This window comes from Chiloscyllium punctatum, chromosome 11, assembly GCF_047496795.1.
Source record: "Chiloscyllium punctatum isolate Juve2018m chromosome 11, sChiPun1.3, whole genome shotgun sequence".
Lineage (NCBI taxonomy): Eukaryota > Metazoa > Chordata > Chondrichthyes > Orectolobiformes > Hemiscylliidae > Chiloscyllium > Chiloscyllium punctatum.
In genome coordinates, this window is record NC_092749.1 from 109,784,325 (window position 1) to 109,800,969 (window position 16,645).

Below are 16,645 nucleotides of genomic sequence, written 5' to 3' on the forward strand. Positions count from 1 at the left end.
AGAAGCATAGTTAAGGTGAATAGCAAGGGTGGGAGAGCTCACATTAAGGGTCACTTTTTAAGGTGAGAGAAGAAACTTGTGAAATGGACATTAGGAGCAACTGTTTTTATAGTGTGAAAAATGTGTGAAATAAACAGCTAGAGGAGGTTGTGGGTGCAGGTACAGTTACAACATTTAAAATACATTGGATAAGTACATGGATAGGAAAGGTTTGGAGGAATATGAACCAAATGAAGGCAGGTGGGGCTAGTTCAATTTGGGAACATGGCATGGATCAGTTGGACTGAAGGGTCTGTTTCTATGCTGTATGACTCTGTCACTCTTTCACAAAAAAGACAATTAGAGGTCATTGCTGTGCTTTAATGAAAACAAATACTTCAGATGCTGGCACTCTGAAACAGTGACAGTGCTGGAGATACTCAGCAGGTTAGACAGCATGTGTCAGAGAGAACAACAGTTAGTGTGTTCACCTAGAGATGGATAAGGCAGTTCAAACAGTGGGTCATCAACATGCAAATTAGATCTATTATATTTAAATGACTGATATTTATCTATTCAATTGGGCAGGAAAAGGCTTGCAGAGATTTACAAGACTTTTATTGTAAATCTATAGTTAAGCACAAACACCAATTTACGCTCCTTTTATGCTATGAGGAAGCCAACAGCCAATGGGGAAGAACCCAGCTTTTTAAAAAAATAACAAATTACAAGCACTGTTCACCAGAGGTAAAGTCAAACCCATCTCTTGATTCTTTTTAATCAGCCTGTTCAGAGATGTTATTACATACCTCAAGCAGTTGAGACTTTAACTTGGGTCTCCTGGCTCAGAGGTAGGGACATTACCACTGCACCACAAGCACTCAAATTTTCATTCTGGAGTTGAGCATTTAATGTTGAGCATTAAAATGGGGTCACAGACTGAAAAGATTTGAGAAGCTGAAGGCTGTCATGTTTCTCCATAATACCGTGGGGTGTTTGACGATTACAGTTTCAGAAGGGTACAGCCGCATATCACTGGTGCAAAAAGTTGCTGCCAGGCCATTTGAGGTATCAAGTGGCGTGCTTTATGGTGAACCATAGAGCGTGGAAGGGGGCCATTCAGCCAGCCAGCCAGCCCTGTGCTAGCTCTTTAGACAAGTGTGTCCAATTAATGCCAGCTGCTTCAACACTCTGCTTTGTGCTGAAAGCGTATTTTCCCCTTTTCAAATATGTTGCTTTATTGCAGCGTGCCATTCACAATGTTTCAAGCCAGTGGTTTTCAGTGTGATCTCATTTCTCAGTGCTGGGAGCTTTTCAAACATGAAGCAACAATATGTTATGTTACTAAGTGTGCTGCTTTTATTTCAGCATGGAAGGCTCCATGGTCCGCCTGGCAGAGATCGTAGCTTTGAAGAAGAAGTATAAAGCCTATCTGTACCTGGATGAAGCGCACAGTATAGGAGCAGTGGGGGCAACAGGCCGAGGGGTGGTCGAATACTTTGAAGTTGATCCCACAGACATTGATGTGTTGATGGGCACCTTTACCAAAAGCTTTGGGGCAACTGGAGGGTATATTGCCGGCAAGAAGGTAGTGTTCAAAATCTCTCAATTTCTCTCTCTCTCTCTCCCCTATTACCACCTTCTTTCCTCCCTCTACCTCAGATTTACTGTAGTGACATCCGATCTAAGGGTCCTCATTTATCTAAAGAGACTAGAGAAGTTGTACAAAGTTAAAAATCATACAACACCAGGTTAGAGTCCGACATTTTTAACTGGAAGCACTAGCTTTCAGAGCACTGCACCTTCATCGGAGTTGTGGAGTAAGTGGGGTTGTCTGAATAAACATCCTTGATGGATTTATTAGTGACTATCATACAATGCTGGCTTCTAATTGATGGGAGATTTTGAATTTTCATAGACAAGAATCATTCTGAGCGTTTTGTCTTTGCTTGCTTCGCCGCTCTGTCAGGCATCTCATTGTCAGTCTTCTTCACCCTATATCCTGCCTTCTGTCTAGAACCGTGTAGGCACTCAGCCAGGGAAAGACTTAGCAATTGTATGTAACATCATGCGAGTGTCCAAGCTTTTGTTTCCCAAGCACTGTCTTTGTTGACTAAACAATTGGCCATAATGATACAGTTTGCATCAAAATGATGTTGCAGAAACACTGCACTAAGTGAATGCAGTTCATAAACTGTCGTGTGCTCATGACGTTCTTTGGTTTTAAGCAAAGCCGGGTAGGTCTGATGCTCCATACATAATCACCTTAAAAAGGAAACCAGTAAATTGCAAATTTCTCCATTTGAGGCATGACTTAACTTTAGCATTAAAATAGCTCCACAATCAAACAGTACTGCACTTGCTATACTTACCATGCTATAGTCAGGATGTAAATGCACTGGAGCGGTTGGGGAAGAGATTTACAAGAATAATTCCAGGGATGAGAAGCATCTATTCTGAGGATAGATCAGAGAAGTTGAAACACTTTCTCTCAGAGGAGAGCGGCTAACAAGAGATTTGATAAAACTTCTTAAAAATCATTGAGAGTCTGGACAGAGCATACAGAGAGAAACTGTACCCATTCATAATAGAATTGCAAAGCAGAGGGCAGCACACTTGGAATGATTTGCAAAAGCAGGAAATGTTGATGAGTGAAAACTCTCAAGATTGTGAACGACAGCGACCCTTGCAGGAGCTCAGTGGTATTGTAGTATCTGAGAATTTGAGTCCATCTGCTCTCTGGTGGTCACATTTATGTAGCTTTACGTTCCAGTACAGTACTGGGAAAGTTCTAAATATTGAAGGTGACTTCTTTCAGATGAGATGTTAAAACCGAGACACTGTCTACCTACTTGTGTGGATGCAAATGACCTAAGACACAATTTTGAAGAAGGACAGTATAAATACCCCTAGGTTCCATGCCACTATTTACCCCTGATTCAACATCACGAGAAATAGATTCTCATTCATTGTTACCTTGCCGTTTGTGGGAGCTTCCTGTGCTCAAATTGCTGCTACCATTCAACAGTGACCATACTTTGTTAAAAACATACGGGCTTTGAGACATCTGGAGGTCATGAATAGTGCTAATCCTCTTTTTTAAGTATTTATCTACCTGAAATGTGTGTATAATCCTTTCCTGTTGCAATGCTGAAATCTGAAAGTTGGTACTTTAATGCATCTGTAAATGCGCCTCAATAATTTGTCTGAAGCACTTGGATAGCTGTGACGTATTTAAATAGGCAACAAGAAAATTGTGAACAATGGTCATGTTTGGTTAATGCTGTTAGGCTAAGATTGATGTACTGAGGATTGTTAGCATTCAAACAGTAAGCAGCTTGGTCCTATCAAACCTTTTCTACCAAAGTCATTTTCTCCTATTTGGACCTTACACAGGAGCTTGTGGATTATTTACGAGCGTATTCTCACAGTGCTGTCTACGCTACCTCAATGCCTCCCCCGATTGTGGAACAGATTATCAGATCACTAAAGTGTATCATGGGACTTGATGGAACAACAATAGGTGAGAAACATAAGGAATTTGATTTGTTTTAATAATGCACGATAACTATGTATCTTACAGCTCCCTTTTCCTGTGGCCTGGATGCATGCTGTTCAATTACTGTTGACAATTCAAATGAGAAGTCACAGTCCTCAGTAAATTGTGGAATATTTTCTCCTCTATCCATGTGGTAGTCAGCTGAGGCTTAGGAAGGATAACATTACCACCACTGAAGGTTTGAGTTCTTTTCCCATTCCAAGAATGGAGCACAGTGATTAAGACCAATATCCCTGTGTAGTACTGAGGGACCACTGTGGGGTCAGAGATGCAGTTTTCAGATGAGATGTTAAACCAAAGGTCAGTTCTGAAAAGATTCTATGTCATTATTTCAAAGAAGTGCAGGAGAGTTCTCCAGGGCCCTAGACAATGTTTAGCATCCTGTTAACATAGCAAAAGTGATGATTCTGATCGAATCTGACCATTATCGAATAACTGTTTGCAGGGGTTTGCTGTGTGTAAACTGACTATAATGCATCCTGCATTTCAACACACTTGAAAAGGCACTTCACTGGCTATGAACTGCTTTGAGAAATCCTGAGGCTGTGAAAGTCACTATTCCTTAATTATAAAAAGCACAAATAATGCACACAAGAGATATCTCACTTTGCATCCTTCTATTTCTCTGCAGGTATTGAGCGAGTGCATCAGCTGAGAGAGAATGCCCGCTACTTCCGACGGCGCTTGCGTGAGATGGGCTTCATCACTTATGGGAATGATGATTCTCCCGTGGTACCATTGCTGTTGTATATGCCTGGCAAAGTAGGGTATGTTGTCCTGGCCTGTTTTACAAGCTCATTCCTCCTGCAAAAGATACTAAGGGTATCTTTATTCCCTGGATTAATGGCACTATGTGAACTCATTGGTGTTCAATGCTTTTCCCATCTTCCTGTGTAGCCTTGTGCCTTCACTTGGACTGTGTCACAATCTCTCGTGTACTCTCTGGCCTACGCAAGCTCCCCTGCTGTCAGCACTTGATTTTAAAATCATTGTCCCTTTCTCTAGAATCCTCTCCAGCCCCATAACCATGTGAGATCTCTGCCTATCTCTAATTCCTGCCTTCTTGAACATCCTCAACTTCCATTGCTCCACCATTGGTCGTATGCCGTCAACTGCAATCCCTCTCAGACTCCCTATGTCTACCTCTCTCACCTTCTATAAGACACCCCTTAAAACCAGCCAGTTTAACCAAGCTATCAATCACATGTCCCAATATTGCCATAGGACAGAGGTGAAGTGAACTTTATTTCTGAGGTTTGTGCAACTTTGGAAATCTGGCTCAAAGTAGTGGATACAGTTTCTAACTCGGGAGTTCATGAGTCTGTGGAATTGTCTTGCATGAAGTGTGCTGATGGTAGATCGTTGAACATATTCAAGACTGAGTTTGATAGATTTTATGAAAAAACAAACTGCAGATGCTGAAGATCTGAAACAAAAAAAAACAGGAATTGGTGAACGGGACAGTTCTGACAAAGGGTCACTTGACTCAAACCTTTTAACTCCGTTTTTCTCTCCACTAAATCCACCAAATCTGCTGAGTTTCTCCAACATTCTGTTTTTGTTTTATTTTAAGTAAGTAGTGGGGATGGTGTCATTGAATATTTTTAAGGCAGCGATGAATCGGTTCTTGTTAGGAAAGGAAGTCAAAGTATTAGTGATGGATGTCAGTGTGGAATTCAGAAAGCAAGCCTTATAAATGATGGAGCAGACTGAAGGGGCCCATTGGCCTTAATTATGCTGTTATTTCATGTGTTCATATGTAGTTTGGTGTCATTTATTTATCACATTTTACCATAAGAAAGGTGCTTTCCAATGCAATTTTTTTTTGTTGTCACTATAATGTTTCTCAAACAGCTGTGTGATAACTAGACACTCTCTGCTTTCAGTGCATTTGCCAGGAGGATGCTGAAGAAGAATATTGGGGTAGTAGTAGTGGGATTTCCAGCCACTCCCATTGTGGAATCTCGGGCTCGCTTCTGCCTGTCTGCAGCCCACACACGCCAGATGCTGGACACGGTGAGTTTCTATTGAGCATTCACCTTTCAGTTTTTTAATTGGGCTGAATATTTGTTCAAGTAACTCTTGTTTTTCAATTCATATCTTAATAACAAATCCATGACGTTCACGGCTGGTGAAGAGCACAGATAGAGACAGGTAGACATCTGCATAAGGGAGGGTGGGGCAGTGCTGTAGTAGTAATGCTACTGAGGTGGTACTGAAGACATTCAGGCTAATAGTCTAGGGACGTGTATTCAGGCATGGTAGGTAGTGAAATTTGAATTCAATAAAAACTAGTCCAGTGCTGACTGTCGTAACTAGGCAAGGCCAGCATTTATTGCCATCTCAAACCAACATCCATATGTAGAATTAGGCAGCAAAACCTTTGAGATTTATAAAGGTTTTATTGTAACTCTACGTTTAAACGTAAACACCAGTTTCCACCTTTTCCCTCTGGATACTTTTCCTGCCCAGAAGCCAAACCCCTCTGGGAAAGAACCCAGCTCTTTCTTTTTTCAACCTGTGAGGAGCAGCAGGTAGGACTTTGAACCTGGACCTTTGCCCCAGGTGTAGGAACACACTGACTACTCCTAAGAATCCAAAGAGCTCAAATCTTAATTTTAATTATCCACCACCAGTTCAAGAAATTGTCAATTAACCAAAAAGAAACACTGCCCAGCAGAAGCAGCATGACGATAAAACAAATCAAAATAGTGGGGAAACAAGGGAGGGAACTAAACCAAAATAGCGTTAGTGGCGTGGGGGTGGGGGGATGAGACGCCCAGCCCAGCCCAGCCCAGCCATGCCACCTGCCAGAGCCTTCAGGGAGCTGGTGAACACTGTATGCTCCCTCTCCAGGGAGACCTAGGCATGGATACCAGCTCCTTTTTATTTCATCTTCATCCTTTATTTTGTATTTTTATTGAAGACCCATCACCCAATGAATTAACAGAAGTTGTAACTATTAACAAATTCTATTAACCAGGGGCAGTGGCACAACAAAAACCAAAAAGGTGGAGGCAAACAAGACTAAAGGACTAAATCAAAATAATGTTGGTGGAGGAAATAATGCACAACCAGCCCCTCCTTCTGATGAAGTGCCTTTGGCAGGTTTCGAGTTACAGGGACTGGATGCAAGTTCTTCATGCAGCAGCTGGGTCTGTTTCAGGGCATGGCTAATCTTTTTGCAGTTGGAATTGTGAAGTCCCAAATGCCAAAAGGTTTTTGTTCATACATTAACGAGTGCTTGATGGTTCTCTTAGGCTGTTTGACTGGGATGAACTTCAGGCAAACTGATGCAAGCCACTAGAGGGTAGTTTGGCGACAGTTCTGACCCTGAGACAAACCAGCTCGTTCTGCTTTTAACTTCAGCTTTCTGAAATTACGAGTCAGGAGGAAGGCAGTTAGTCCTTCAAGCCTATCCCAATATACAATGAAATCACACTTGATTTTTATCGTAAATGTATTAACTGGCCTTGGTTCCACAACTTTTGTATCTCTAACCTCCTCAAGCCTTATAAGTGCACTCCTCAGTCTCCTGAGCATTGCTGACATTTATCGTTCCACTGTTGTTTGCCATGCCTTCTACCACTTGCACCTAACCATCTCTCAAAATCTGCCCTCTTCCTTAAAATCATACTGTGCCTTGACATCTCCTTACGTGGCTCAATGTCACATTTTTTGTTAATGCCTGCATAAGGCTTTTTATTACATGAAGTGTGCTATCCAAATGCAAATCATTGTTGTTGTTATATCCTTGCCTCGCAAAAGTTGTCAATCTAGGTGTCAAAGTTATTAATTGATCTCCAGCCTCAATAGCTTTTAGCTGGCAGAGAGCTTCTGATTTGGATGTGCATTCCTTTCCATTTTGAACCTTTCATTTCCATTTACTGTCTGACTTCACTCCGACCTTGTGAACATACCAGTTGTTTCTCAGTCATTAAAACACATCCTAGCTGCCCCAGATGAGACTCCATTCTGCCCAGGCAGAGCCACCCTTGAAGATGGATATGAAAGCCCTTGAGATGGTGCAGTGGAGGTTTGCCAGTTGGTTCCCAGGTCAGAAACATAGAAACCGGGAGGAAACTTAGGCCATTAAGCCCTTGGAGCCAACTCTGACGTTCCGTATGATCATGGCTGATCCTCTCTCAATGCTATATTCCCATCTCCTTCCAATTTCTCAAGCCTCCACAACTTTGTGGTAGAGAATTCTACAGGATTCTGAAAAAAACCTTCCTCAACTCAGTCCTGCATGCTCTACCATATATCCTGAGGGTCTGCCCCTTGTTCTGGACTTACAGCCAGGAGAAAAATCCTCCTTGCAACTAGTCTGTCCAGCCCTGTTAGGATCTAAAATGTATAAAATTCTATCTCCTCCTTCTAAACTGCTGTGAATGCAGGCCCAATAAAATCAATGTCCCCTTGTGGGACAGTCCTGCCATTCTTAGTTGAGGGAATTTCGCAAGGTTGAGCAATGCTGTTCTTCTTGGGGCAGAGGAGGCTAACAGGAGATTTGCAAGAAATGTCCAAGGCACATAAAGAAAAGCTATTTCTATCAGCTGGTTTGTCTGAAAGTGAGGGAACATGGTTTTAAGATTTAGAAGGTGTGATACAGGGAATGTGACCTGCATCTTGCTGCCCACAAGGTTGGTGAATGACTAGATGATCAATGTTTTTAAAAAAGGAATGGGCACTTGACGGAAATGAAATTAGAGTTACAGGGAAAGTGTGGGGGAGTGGGTCTGTCAGGATTGCTGTCCAGAGAAACATCATAGATTTAATGGGTCAAAGGTTCTGTATTTGCTCTTTAATAACTCTATATATAAAGTGATTGATGTGAGTCCAGAGAGCTGATGGGAAGTCTTGACTGGATTAAGTGTCAGTCAGGCACATAACTGGCCAGTATCCACTCTCCTCAAAGTTCAGTCTGTATTTGACATGACTGAGTCATCCATATCAATTTCTGGTATTCATGCATGGGATGTGGACATCGCCGGCTGGGCCAGCATTCATTACCCATCCCTAATCGCTTTGGAGAAGATGGTGCTGAGCTGCTGCTTTGAACCATTGCAGTCCACACAGTGCAAGGCTGTTTCAGAGGGAGTTTCAGGATTCTGATCCGGCGGCAGTGAAGGAATGGCTGATATCGTTCCAAGTCAAGATGGTATGTGACTTGTATAGGGTACTTGCAGCTGATGGTGTTCCTTTTACCTCATCTGCTGCCCTTGACCTCCTTGGGGCAAAGGTCATAGGTTTGGAAAGTGCTGCCCAAGGATGCTTGCTGAGTTGCTCATGCTCTCAGCTCTAAACAACAAGACGATGGGTCCAAGTCCCACTCCAGGGCTTAAGCACAATGATAAAGGCCGACACTCCTGGTGCTCCATGATCGGAGTTACTGCCTTTTCGATGAGACATTAAACCAAAATCTCCAATGACTGCTCGGGTGAATGTAAAAGCTCCTGTGACACTGCTTTAAAAAAGGGCAGCGTGTTCTCTCCACCTGGTGTCCCAGCCAGCACTAATCCATTAATCAACATCACAAAAACAGGTGGTTTGCCCTTTATCACATTGATTGTGGGATCATGCTGTACTGAAATTGGCCATGGCATTTTCTGCTTTACAGTAGTGACTACACTTGAGGTTCTTCATTGGCTGTAATGCTCCCTGATATTTCTGAAGATACTATACAAAGGCAGTTTTTAAAAAAATGAATATTAACCATTGCAGGTGCTGAATGTCCTGGATGAAATGGGTGACTACCTACAATTCAAGTACTCCAGGCGGTCTCCCTCTGTTCGTCCTGAGCTCTACAATGAGTCAGACTTTGAATTGGAAGACTGAACTACCTCTGCAATGTGGAGCATATGCATTACACCACATGCGCCTCTCCGCCGCTCCCCAGTGACAGAAACAGCATGCATGTGCATGCACCTCTTCGTCTTTAATGTGCGTGAATCGGGGGGTGGGCAGGGGAATAAGGGGAGCAGGAAGAGGCTGCAGCAAGACAATGAACCTATCCAAGCATGCAGAGAGAGAGGCTTCGAGCAATCTAGGGCAGAGTTATTCACCAGTAACATACCACTGATGGCCTTGGACAGATGCTCCTCTATAACGTGCCCAGCACTGTGAAAGAAGTGAGAAGCTGAGAGACCAGTGAGAGAGAAAAAAAAAATCAAAGAGCTTGGTTCACAAGTCCTGCAGCTGTTCCTTCTACAGATGTTTGTTCACTTGTGCAGTTTGTCAATTTTGGAGTATTTTTAAAAGAAAGGAAAAAAATTATTTAAAAAACATTGTTGCTGTTACTCCAGGCGAGAATTTAAATTTTTTAAAAAATCTTTCTATGCAACTATTGTAATAAATATTCATTCAGGAATTAGCCAAAAGTTAAACTCAGGCATTTTTGGGTGGGTCTTTGTTAGAATTTAATTCTGCAATTGGATTTTCAAGCTGATATTATTCATAACTCTGGATGTTTTGATGGGGAACTGACACCAAAGATTTGTCTAATCATATGGAGTTTTGTTGAAAGGTTATGGAAAATAATATACCTGTAAATACAGAAATTATAATTTTTGTAAACCTTTATCTAAAGTCCTGTTGAGATTAATTTAAAATATTATTCTGGGGGAATGCAAGGCATACACTGAATGCTCAAAAAGAGTGGCTTGGTTTGTTTTTAAAATGTGAAATTCTTCCTGCACACGCGAGTGTAATATTTGGGGGATAAAAGCTTTTTTAAGGGGAGCAAAATATGGTTAATTGCTTCAGATTTCTATCCATGTTTGATATTTATAAAGTTAATTTGAGTTATCTTCATTGCCTCGTTTTAAAATAATCTGGGCTTTGCATGCTGCTTACCCACCCTGTCCTGTTTTCCTTCAGCTCATGGGAGAGAGGGAAGAGTGTCTCAGTTGTAAGGCATAAGTCATGGGCTCCAATGCTGCTCCTGCCCAGGGCCCCTGACCCAGGCATAGATCTCCCCTTGAGTTCCTTAGCCCAAGCCACAGTTGCCTGCTTGACCACCATTGCTGCTATGATTCTCCTTGGGGTGATGATCGCAAGGCCTTTCTCCCACCTGGGGCTTCCAGTCCAGCGTTGATTTCAAACCCCTCGAGTGAATGTCGGTGACAAACGGATTGCTCAACCCCACTATTGCCCCACATTGCTCAAAGTCCATGCTTCTCAATCTGATTTAGCATATAGATAGTCACCAGCTAGGTCCCTTCACATCCTGGAGTTGCTAATTCATCCAGCAGTGAAGCAGCTCCTTGATGAAGGGCAGATTCTGCCTTTTAACAAAAACATACAGTCCATTATCACTGCAGTTTTTCGCAGGTTATTCTTTAAGAATATAGACCTTTGCTTAAACACTTAAAAAGAAAGGTTAAGCGATATTGTTTTGATCCATACTTGAACCCAGCATGTAGCTCAAACTATAACATGCACACTTCTGTGATTGTTACTTCTTTGTCCCTTTAGAAGAAATGGAACAATTTGCAAAATTCAATGTCTTCCAGGTTATTAAACAGATGATATAATAAAAGCTCAGTTATTCTAAACCAGTGGCTCTCATTAATGCTTAAATTCCATAACTTTAACAGGGTATGTTATCACAATGGATTCAAATTTTAATTGTCTTTTATCCCTAGTATCACTATTGCTGTAATTTCACAGAATGTTATTGACTGCAACTCTGACTTCGGAACGGCATCCCTTTAGGAAGTCAGCTTGAAAACAGAGTAGGCCATTACTGAAATTGTAGATTCACAAATTATTTCCATTCCTTTTAAGTCCTTTGAGGAATCAGTTTTAACACCCCTCAGCTTGCTGGCAAATGGCTTCATTAGCAGCACTGAGCAGAGCAGTCTGGCATATGGTACAGAGAATGTATTGGTTCCTCCTGCACTGTACTGCAGTTTTGTTTGCGCTGAACTCCAGTGTCACCAGTGGGATACAACTCAATCTGTCACTGTATTTTCTTGACTAAATGGAATAAAGTGTTCTCTGGTTTGGAGGCTGAAATGGCGCCAATTTTTACAGATCTGTACTTGCAGATGGAAGCTATGTCAAATGATTGGTTTTGAAGAACTTCTCCATCACCGACCAGCGAGTACAGCTGTCCTGAAACTCTTTCTAAATTGTAACTCCAGTCTCCCTGCAACATCAGCTGCAGTTCAGTTTGGTAGCACCACCATCTTGGGATCAGGAGGCTACAGGTTCAAATCCTACTCCAGAGATGAGCATGAAAATCTCCGCTACACTCCCAGTGCAGCATTATCCAATTCCCGGTGTTTTGAAGAAGCAGATGGAACCTATCCACAGATGCCCTGGCCAAAATTTATCCCTCGATCAATATTGCAGAAAGTTATTTGTTTTCATTTTGCAGAAGCTTGCTGTTTGCAAATTGGCTGCCACCTTTTGTGTGCTACACTTTGTACATCACTGCCTGTAGAGTGCTTTGGGATGACTTGAGGTCAGAACAGGCACTTCAGAAATGCACTTCCATCTTACTGTCAGATCCGGTGGGACAGCAGCCAGCATAGTGTGGCTGTGGCTACTTGCAGACTGTTTGTGTGAATCAAGTGGCTGCCTCATGAGGCTCTTAAACAATGTCACAACATAAAAGTACCTGGCACACAGACATGTGAATGATCTCTTTGAGGAGGCGTGTGCACTTGTCAGGCTTAATACCAAGCTCATTGGCAGGGGCAGGTGTAAAATAAATTCTCCTTGGTTACCAATCTAAAATGTCTTGGCGCTCCCTAGCCAAGGCAAGCTCAAGTCTGGTAAAGGGTTGAACAGCCAGAGTCAGAAAGAGACAGTATTTCGAAGAAAAATGCCTGCAGCCTTATTTAGGACACTTCCAAGACCTACAGTTGCTCCCTGCCAATATAAAAACAATCTGATCCTTAATTTAGTTCACAATCAATCAATTCACAATCTGGAGACTGTGAAAGAACAAGTGTTTAGATGGGTTTTTTTATCCCTCAGTATTTTGAGGCTGTTGCAATGTTGCAGGCAAGTGCTTTGCCTTGTAGCTGATAGTCTGAATTTAGCGTGTCCCAGGAGGAAATGTGCTCCTTTTCCGGCCCCCAACATCCTTGTTAGTCATCTTGACAGGCCACAAATTTCTAACATGCATTTAATTCGATGCATGCTTGCATGCACGGTGGGGTGTCTGTGGTGACACCTTCTCACAGCCGCCTTACCATCCATGTACACATCTTTTCGCACTGAATTTGCTAAAGTAATCTAAAGTCTTTCAGTTTCAACATTTGTGCCATTTTTAGGATAACGCCCATCGAGCATAAAATAAAAAGTTGCAGTTTTACCTGTGGGAGTTGGTTGTAACCTGTAAAACTGCCTCCATTAATTTGTCTCTGACTTATTGCGTTGGATTGAAGTTTAACAGCCTCCTATTCTGGAGGAACAAGGTCAGAATTCCTAATAAGTATTTGGGTTTGATGATGATTACCACATTTTTCTAGCTGTTGAAAGCTGTAAAAGCAGGCAATAGTGGGCCTGAAGAAGGATGGATTCACAGATTTCATGGAGTTATTGTCCTCGGTGGAAAACCGTTTGCCAAATCTATCCTCATCATGGTTACCTAACGATGAAACAATGTAAATCCAGTTTCTTAAAAATGTGCAATTTCCTCCCTTGAGCCTGAGCAGATTGACAATTCAAACTAAGAGAGGGACTTTGTGGAAAAGCATTTATTTTTTAGAAAGCCAGGCAAATATTGAGGTAACTTCAGTTGCAGTTTTTAAATGGATTGCACCTATCATCTATCTGGACTTACACACATGCTTACTGGTTCGAAAGTCTGTTCCCTTCTGGTCAATGTAGCTATCGGTGGTTGTAATCGTTCTTGGGATGTTGTGTTTCTATACTTTTTAAGCATATCTAATTTTACTGGATTTACTAAGAGTCTATGTATCTGTCCAACTCTGGTAGTTAGATGGATGAGGCACATGCTGAGTTAATTTTGTTCTGCAACACTTTGCTTCCCCTAACCTGGATGAGGCAAAGGAAATCAGATGTTCCTTGGGCTCACTTAGGAATGATTCTGCTAATACAGCAATAAACCCCTGTTGAAAATGCACAACAGTTAAATTTACATGTAATTTTAACCCACAATCTCTGACCAGGTTTGAATTAATCCTGTCATCAATAGCACAGTCACCATGAATAAGCAAACTTTTTTTTGTCTTAATATTCATTAGACATTTAAGATAAACTGAATGTCTACCCTTAGCCTGAATTTTTCCATGCCGTTCTGAAGGGGTTACAATGTCATTTAAGACTGGGGTGAAAAAAATTGATTTTAATCTTGTTGCATTTGTTAAAAGATGTTTAATAGAATTATTTTGTGAACCCATTCTAAGAGCTTGTGATAAATTCTAGAATCAGTGATAGGCCATATCAGCCTATCAAGTCTGTTTCACTGTTCAGATTTGATAATCCTCAACTCCACTTGCTGCTTTTACCCCTTTAACCCTTGATTCTCTTCTGTCTTTCTCAGCTATGAATTATATTTAATGACCCAGTCTCTATAAGCCTTTTGTAGTAAAGGATTCCAGAGCTCACTACTTTCAGAGAAGAAAATTCCTCATCTCTTACTCTGAGGATTTGCCTTCTGGTTCTAGACTCTCCTACAAGGGAAAACAAACGACTCTGTATCTAACCTGCCAAGCCCTCCAAGAACCTTACATATTTCAAAAGGATTATACGTTAAGTCAGTCCATGCAAATCTCATTGCTTACTACTTAAAGTTGCAGTTGTGGAGGGAGAATGAATCCTAGATAGTTCTGTCAAGACATTCAATTGATTCAGGTACCCAAAGCAAAAATGAATATGGTAGAAAAATTATTTAACTTGCAATTTCATTATTAAATATGGCAGTTTATGAACTATAAGGAAGCAAGTTGCAAGTGTGTGTCTTTAAGCTCTAACTGCATGCACTGAGCCACAGGAAATAACATGGCCAACATATACAATCACAAAAGAAGGCACATGCCTCTCTCCAGATAATTGACCACTGGTTATGGCAGGGTATACTGCTGGGTTTGAGTGTGGAGTTGTGTACACAAAGTGATTGGCAAGGATAAATTTGCAAGTTTAATCTATGTGCGGTCTCCATTAAAGTATTGAGTGCGAAAGGTTTGTATATATTTGTATACTGATTCTTTTTTAATACGTAATGGACAAGAAATAAATTACAACTCCTTTTGTCACATCATTTTGTTTTGTATGTCTGATGAAGATGCATGACTGGCCTGAGCAAATAAAGCCTTTTGCGTTCCCTTAACTCTGGCCTCTTCTCTGTCTATGATCTCTGTTAAATCTCTTGATAAAATTACTGCTATTAACTAGTATATATGAGCTTTTTTTTTAATGGAACCTATTATAGTAATTGGGATGGAGGGTTGAATGTTCCCACAGTAGCTTTAATTAGAGAGCAAAGAGAATTGAGTCTTAGCACAGCAATGATTGTCCCTCTTTTTAAAAAAAAACTCTTTGGTATTTCAACTGAGATACCAGATTAAAATAAGCTAGTTAATGCCTTCATTAGAAATGCCCTCAAAGGATTGTTTTGGCAGAACATTTGCTATCCTATGTAAATTAAAATAGACGAATCTCCAAAATTTGATGCTTTCCATCCCAGGCTATTAAAAGAAATTGATGCGGAAATTACAGATGCATTAGTCATAACTTTCCAAAGCGCTCTAGATTCCGAAATGAGGCTCCTTGAACTGGAAGATTGCAAATGTCACTCCTGTTATTTAAGAATGGTAGAAAGAGAAATGTGGTAACTGCAAATCTGTCAGTTTAATATATGTGGGTAAGTTACTGGAATCTTTCATCGGAGACTTGAGCAAGTAATGTGATCACAGAGAGTCATCATGGATTGTCAAATAATGTTGAAATTGTCCTAGATGATTACTCCTGTCAATGGGTGCTGGCTAAATGGATTTCCAAAAGGCATTTGATCAAGTTTCACACTGTAGATTGTTAGCAAAAGTGACAACACTTGGAATTAATGGTTACCTTGTGATTTAAGCCCGTGGTTGTCTTGAGAGGTAAAGACCAGGTAGAATCAGGAGGGGTGTGGATAGCATAAATAGACAAGGTCTTTTCTCCAGGCTGGAGGAGTCCAGAACTAGAGGGCAGAGGTTTAAGGTGAGAGGGAAAAAAATTAAAAGGGTCCTAAGGGGCAACTTTTTCATGCAAAGTATTATGCATGTATGAAATGAGCTACCAGAGGAAGTGGTGGAGGCTGGTACAATTACAACATTTAAAAGGCATCTGGATGGGTATATGAATAGGAAGGGCCAAGTGCTGGCAAATGGAATTAGATTAATTTAGGACATCTGGTCTGTGCTGTACAACTCTATGACTATAGAGTTTATTCTGAATGTCATAAGTGTTTATCCCCTGGGAATTATTACTGGGTGTCACACTTAAACCATATTTATTGGCCTAGATAAAGCACAGAGTTGTATCTCCAACCTTGTAGACAGTTCAAAGTTAGGAACTTCTGTAGGTAAGGGCTGAAAATCACTGAGGAACCTAGACAAACTGAGTGATTAGCACTTAGACAGATGGAGCTCAATGTGGAGAAGGGTAATGCAATCTGTCTGAGTTACCAGAGTATTTCAATAGTGAGAGGCTAGAAAACCAAGAAACAAGTTGGACCTGAGGGTTTGTTTCCGTGCTGTACATCTCTATGACCTCACTCTTGGAGGAGACCATGTTCTGTCTTATGCTGGCTGTTAGAAGCAGGTTTTAACAGCCCCTCTATTCAGTCTGCTTCTCCAACCCCAGACTATGATTAATCTCGAAGCATGAGCAAGTTAATTGAACTCTAGCTTGAGTGCTTCCACACGGAGAGCAGGCAAGAAACGTGGGTTCCAGGCGGAGAACACAATTATTTCTCCAGCGTTGCATCGTGCAGCAGGCCTCAAGACAAGGGGGTCCTTTGGTGAATTCCTGCTGCTTCCTAACAGTGCAGCAGTCCACTCTCTGACTTTCCCTTCAACCTTTCAGATTGGCAAATGCTCAAACGTTCATAAATCAGTGTAAATAGAATGTAATTAAACGAGGCTA

At 41.3% G+C, this 16,645-nt stretch overlaps 1 protein-coding gene across 1 annotated transcript in view; it reads left to right on the forward strand.

Annotated features, from left to right (window-relative positions):
• sptlc3 (serine palmitoyltransferase, long chain base subunit 3) overlaps positions 1-14,846 on the forward strand; it is a 121,484-nt gene extending 106,638 nt beyond the window's left edge. The window contains exons 8-12 of the mRNA XM_072581512.1: positions 1,348-1,567; positions 3,376-3,502; positions 4,170-4,305; positions 5,425-5,554; positions 9,263-14,846. Of these exons, the coding sequence (XP_072437613.1) occupies positions 1,348-1,567; positions 3,376-3,502; positions 4,170-4,305; positions 5,425-5,554; positions 9,263-9,376 (727 nt within the window). The 3' untranslated portion in view covers positions 9,377-14,846. The remainder of the gene's footprint in view (positions 1-1,347; positions 1,568-3,375; positions 3,503-4,169; positions 4,306-5,424; positions 5,555-9,262) is intronic.
• The last annotated feature ends 1,799 nt before the right edge of the window (positions 14,847-16,645 follow it).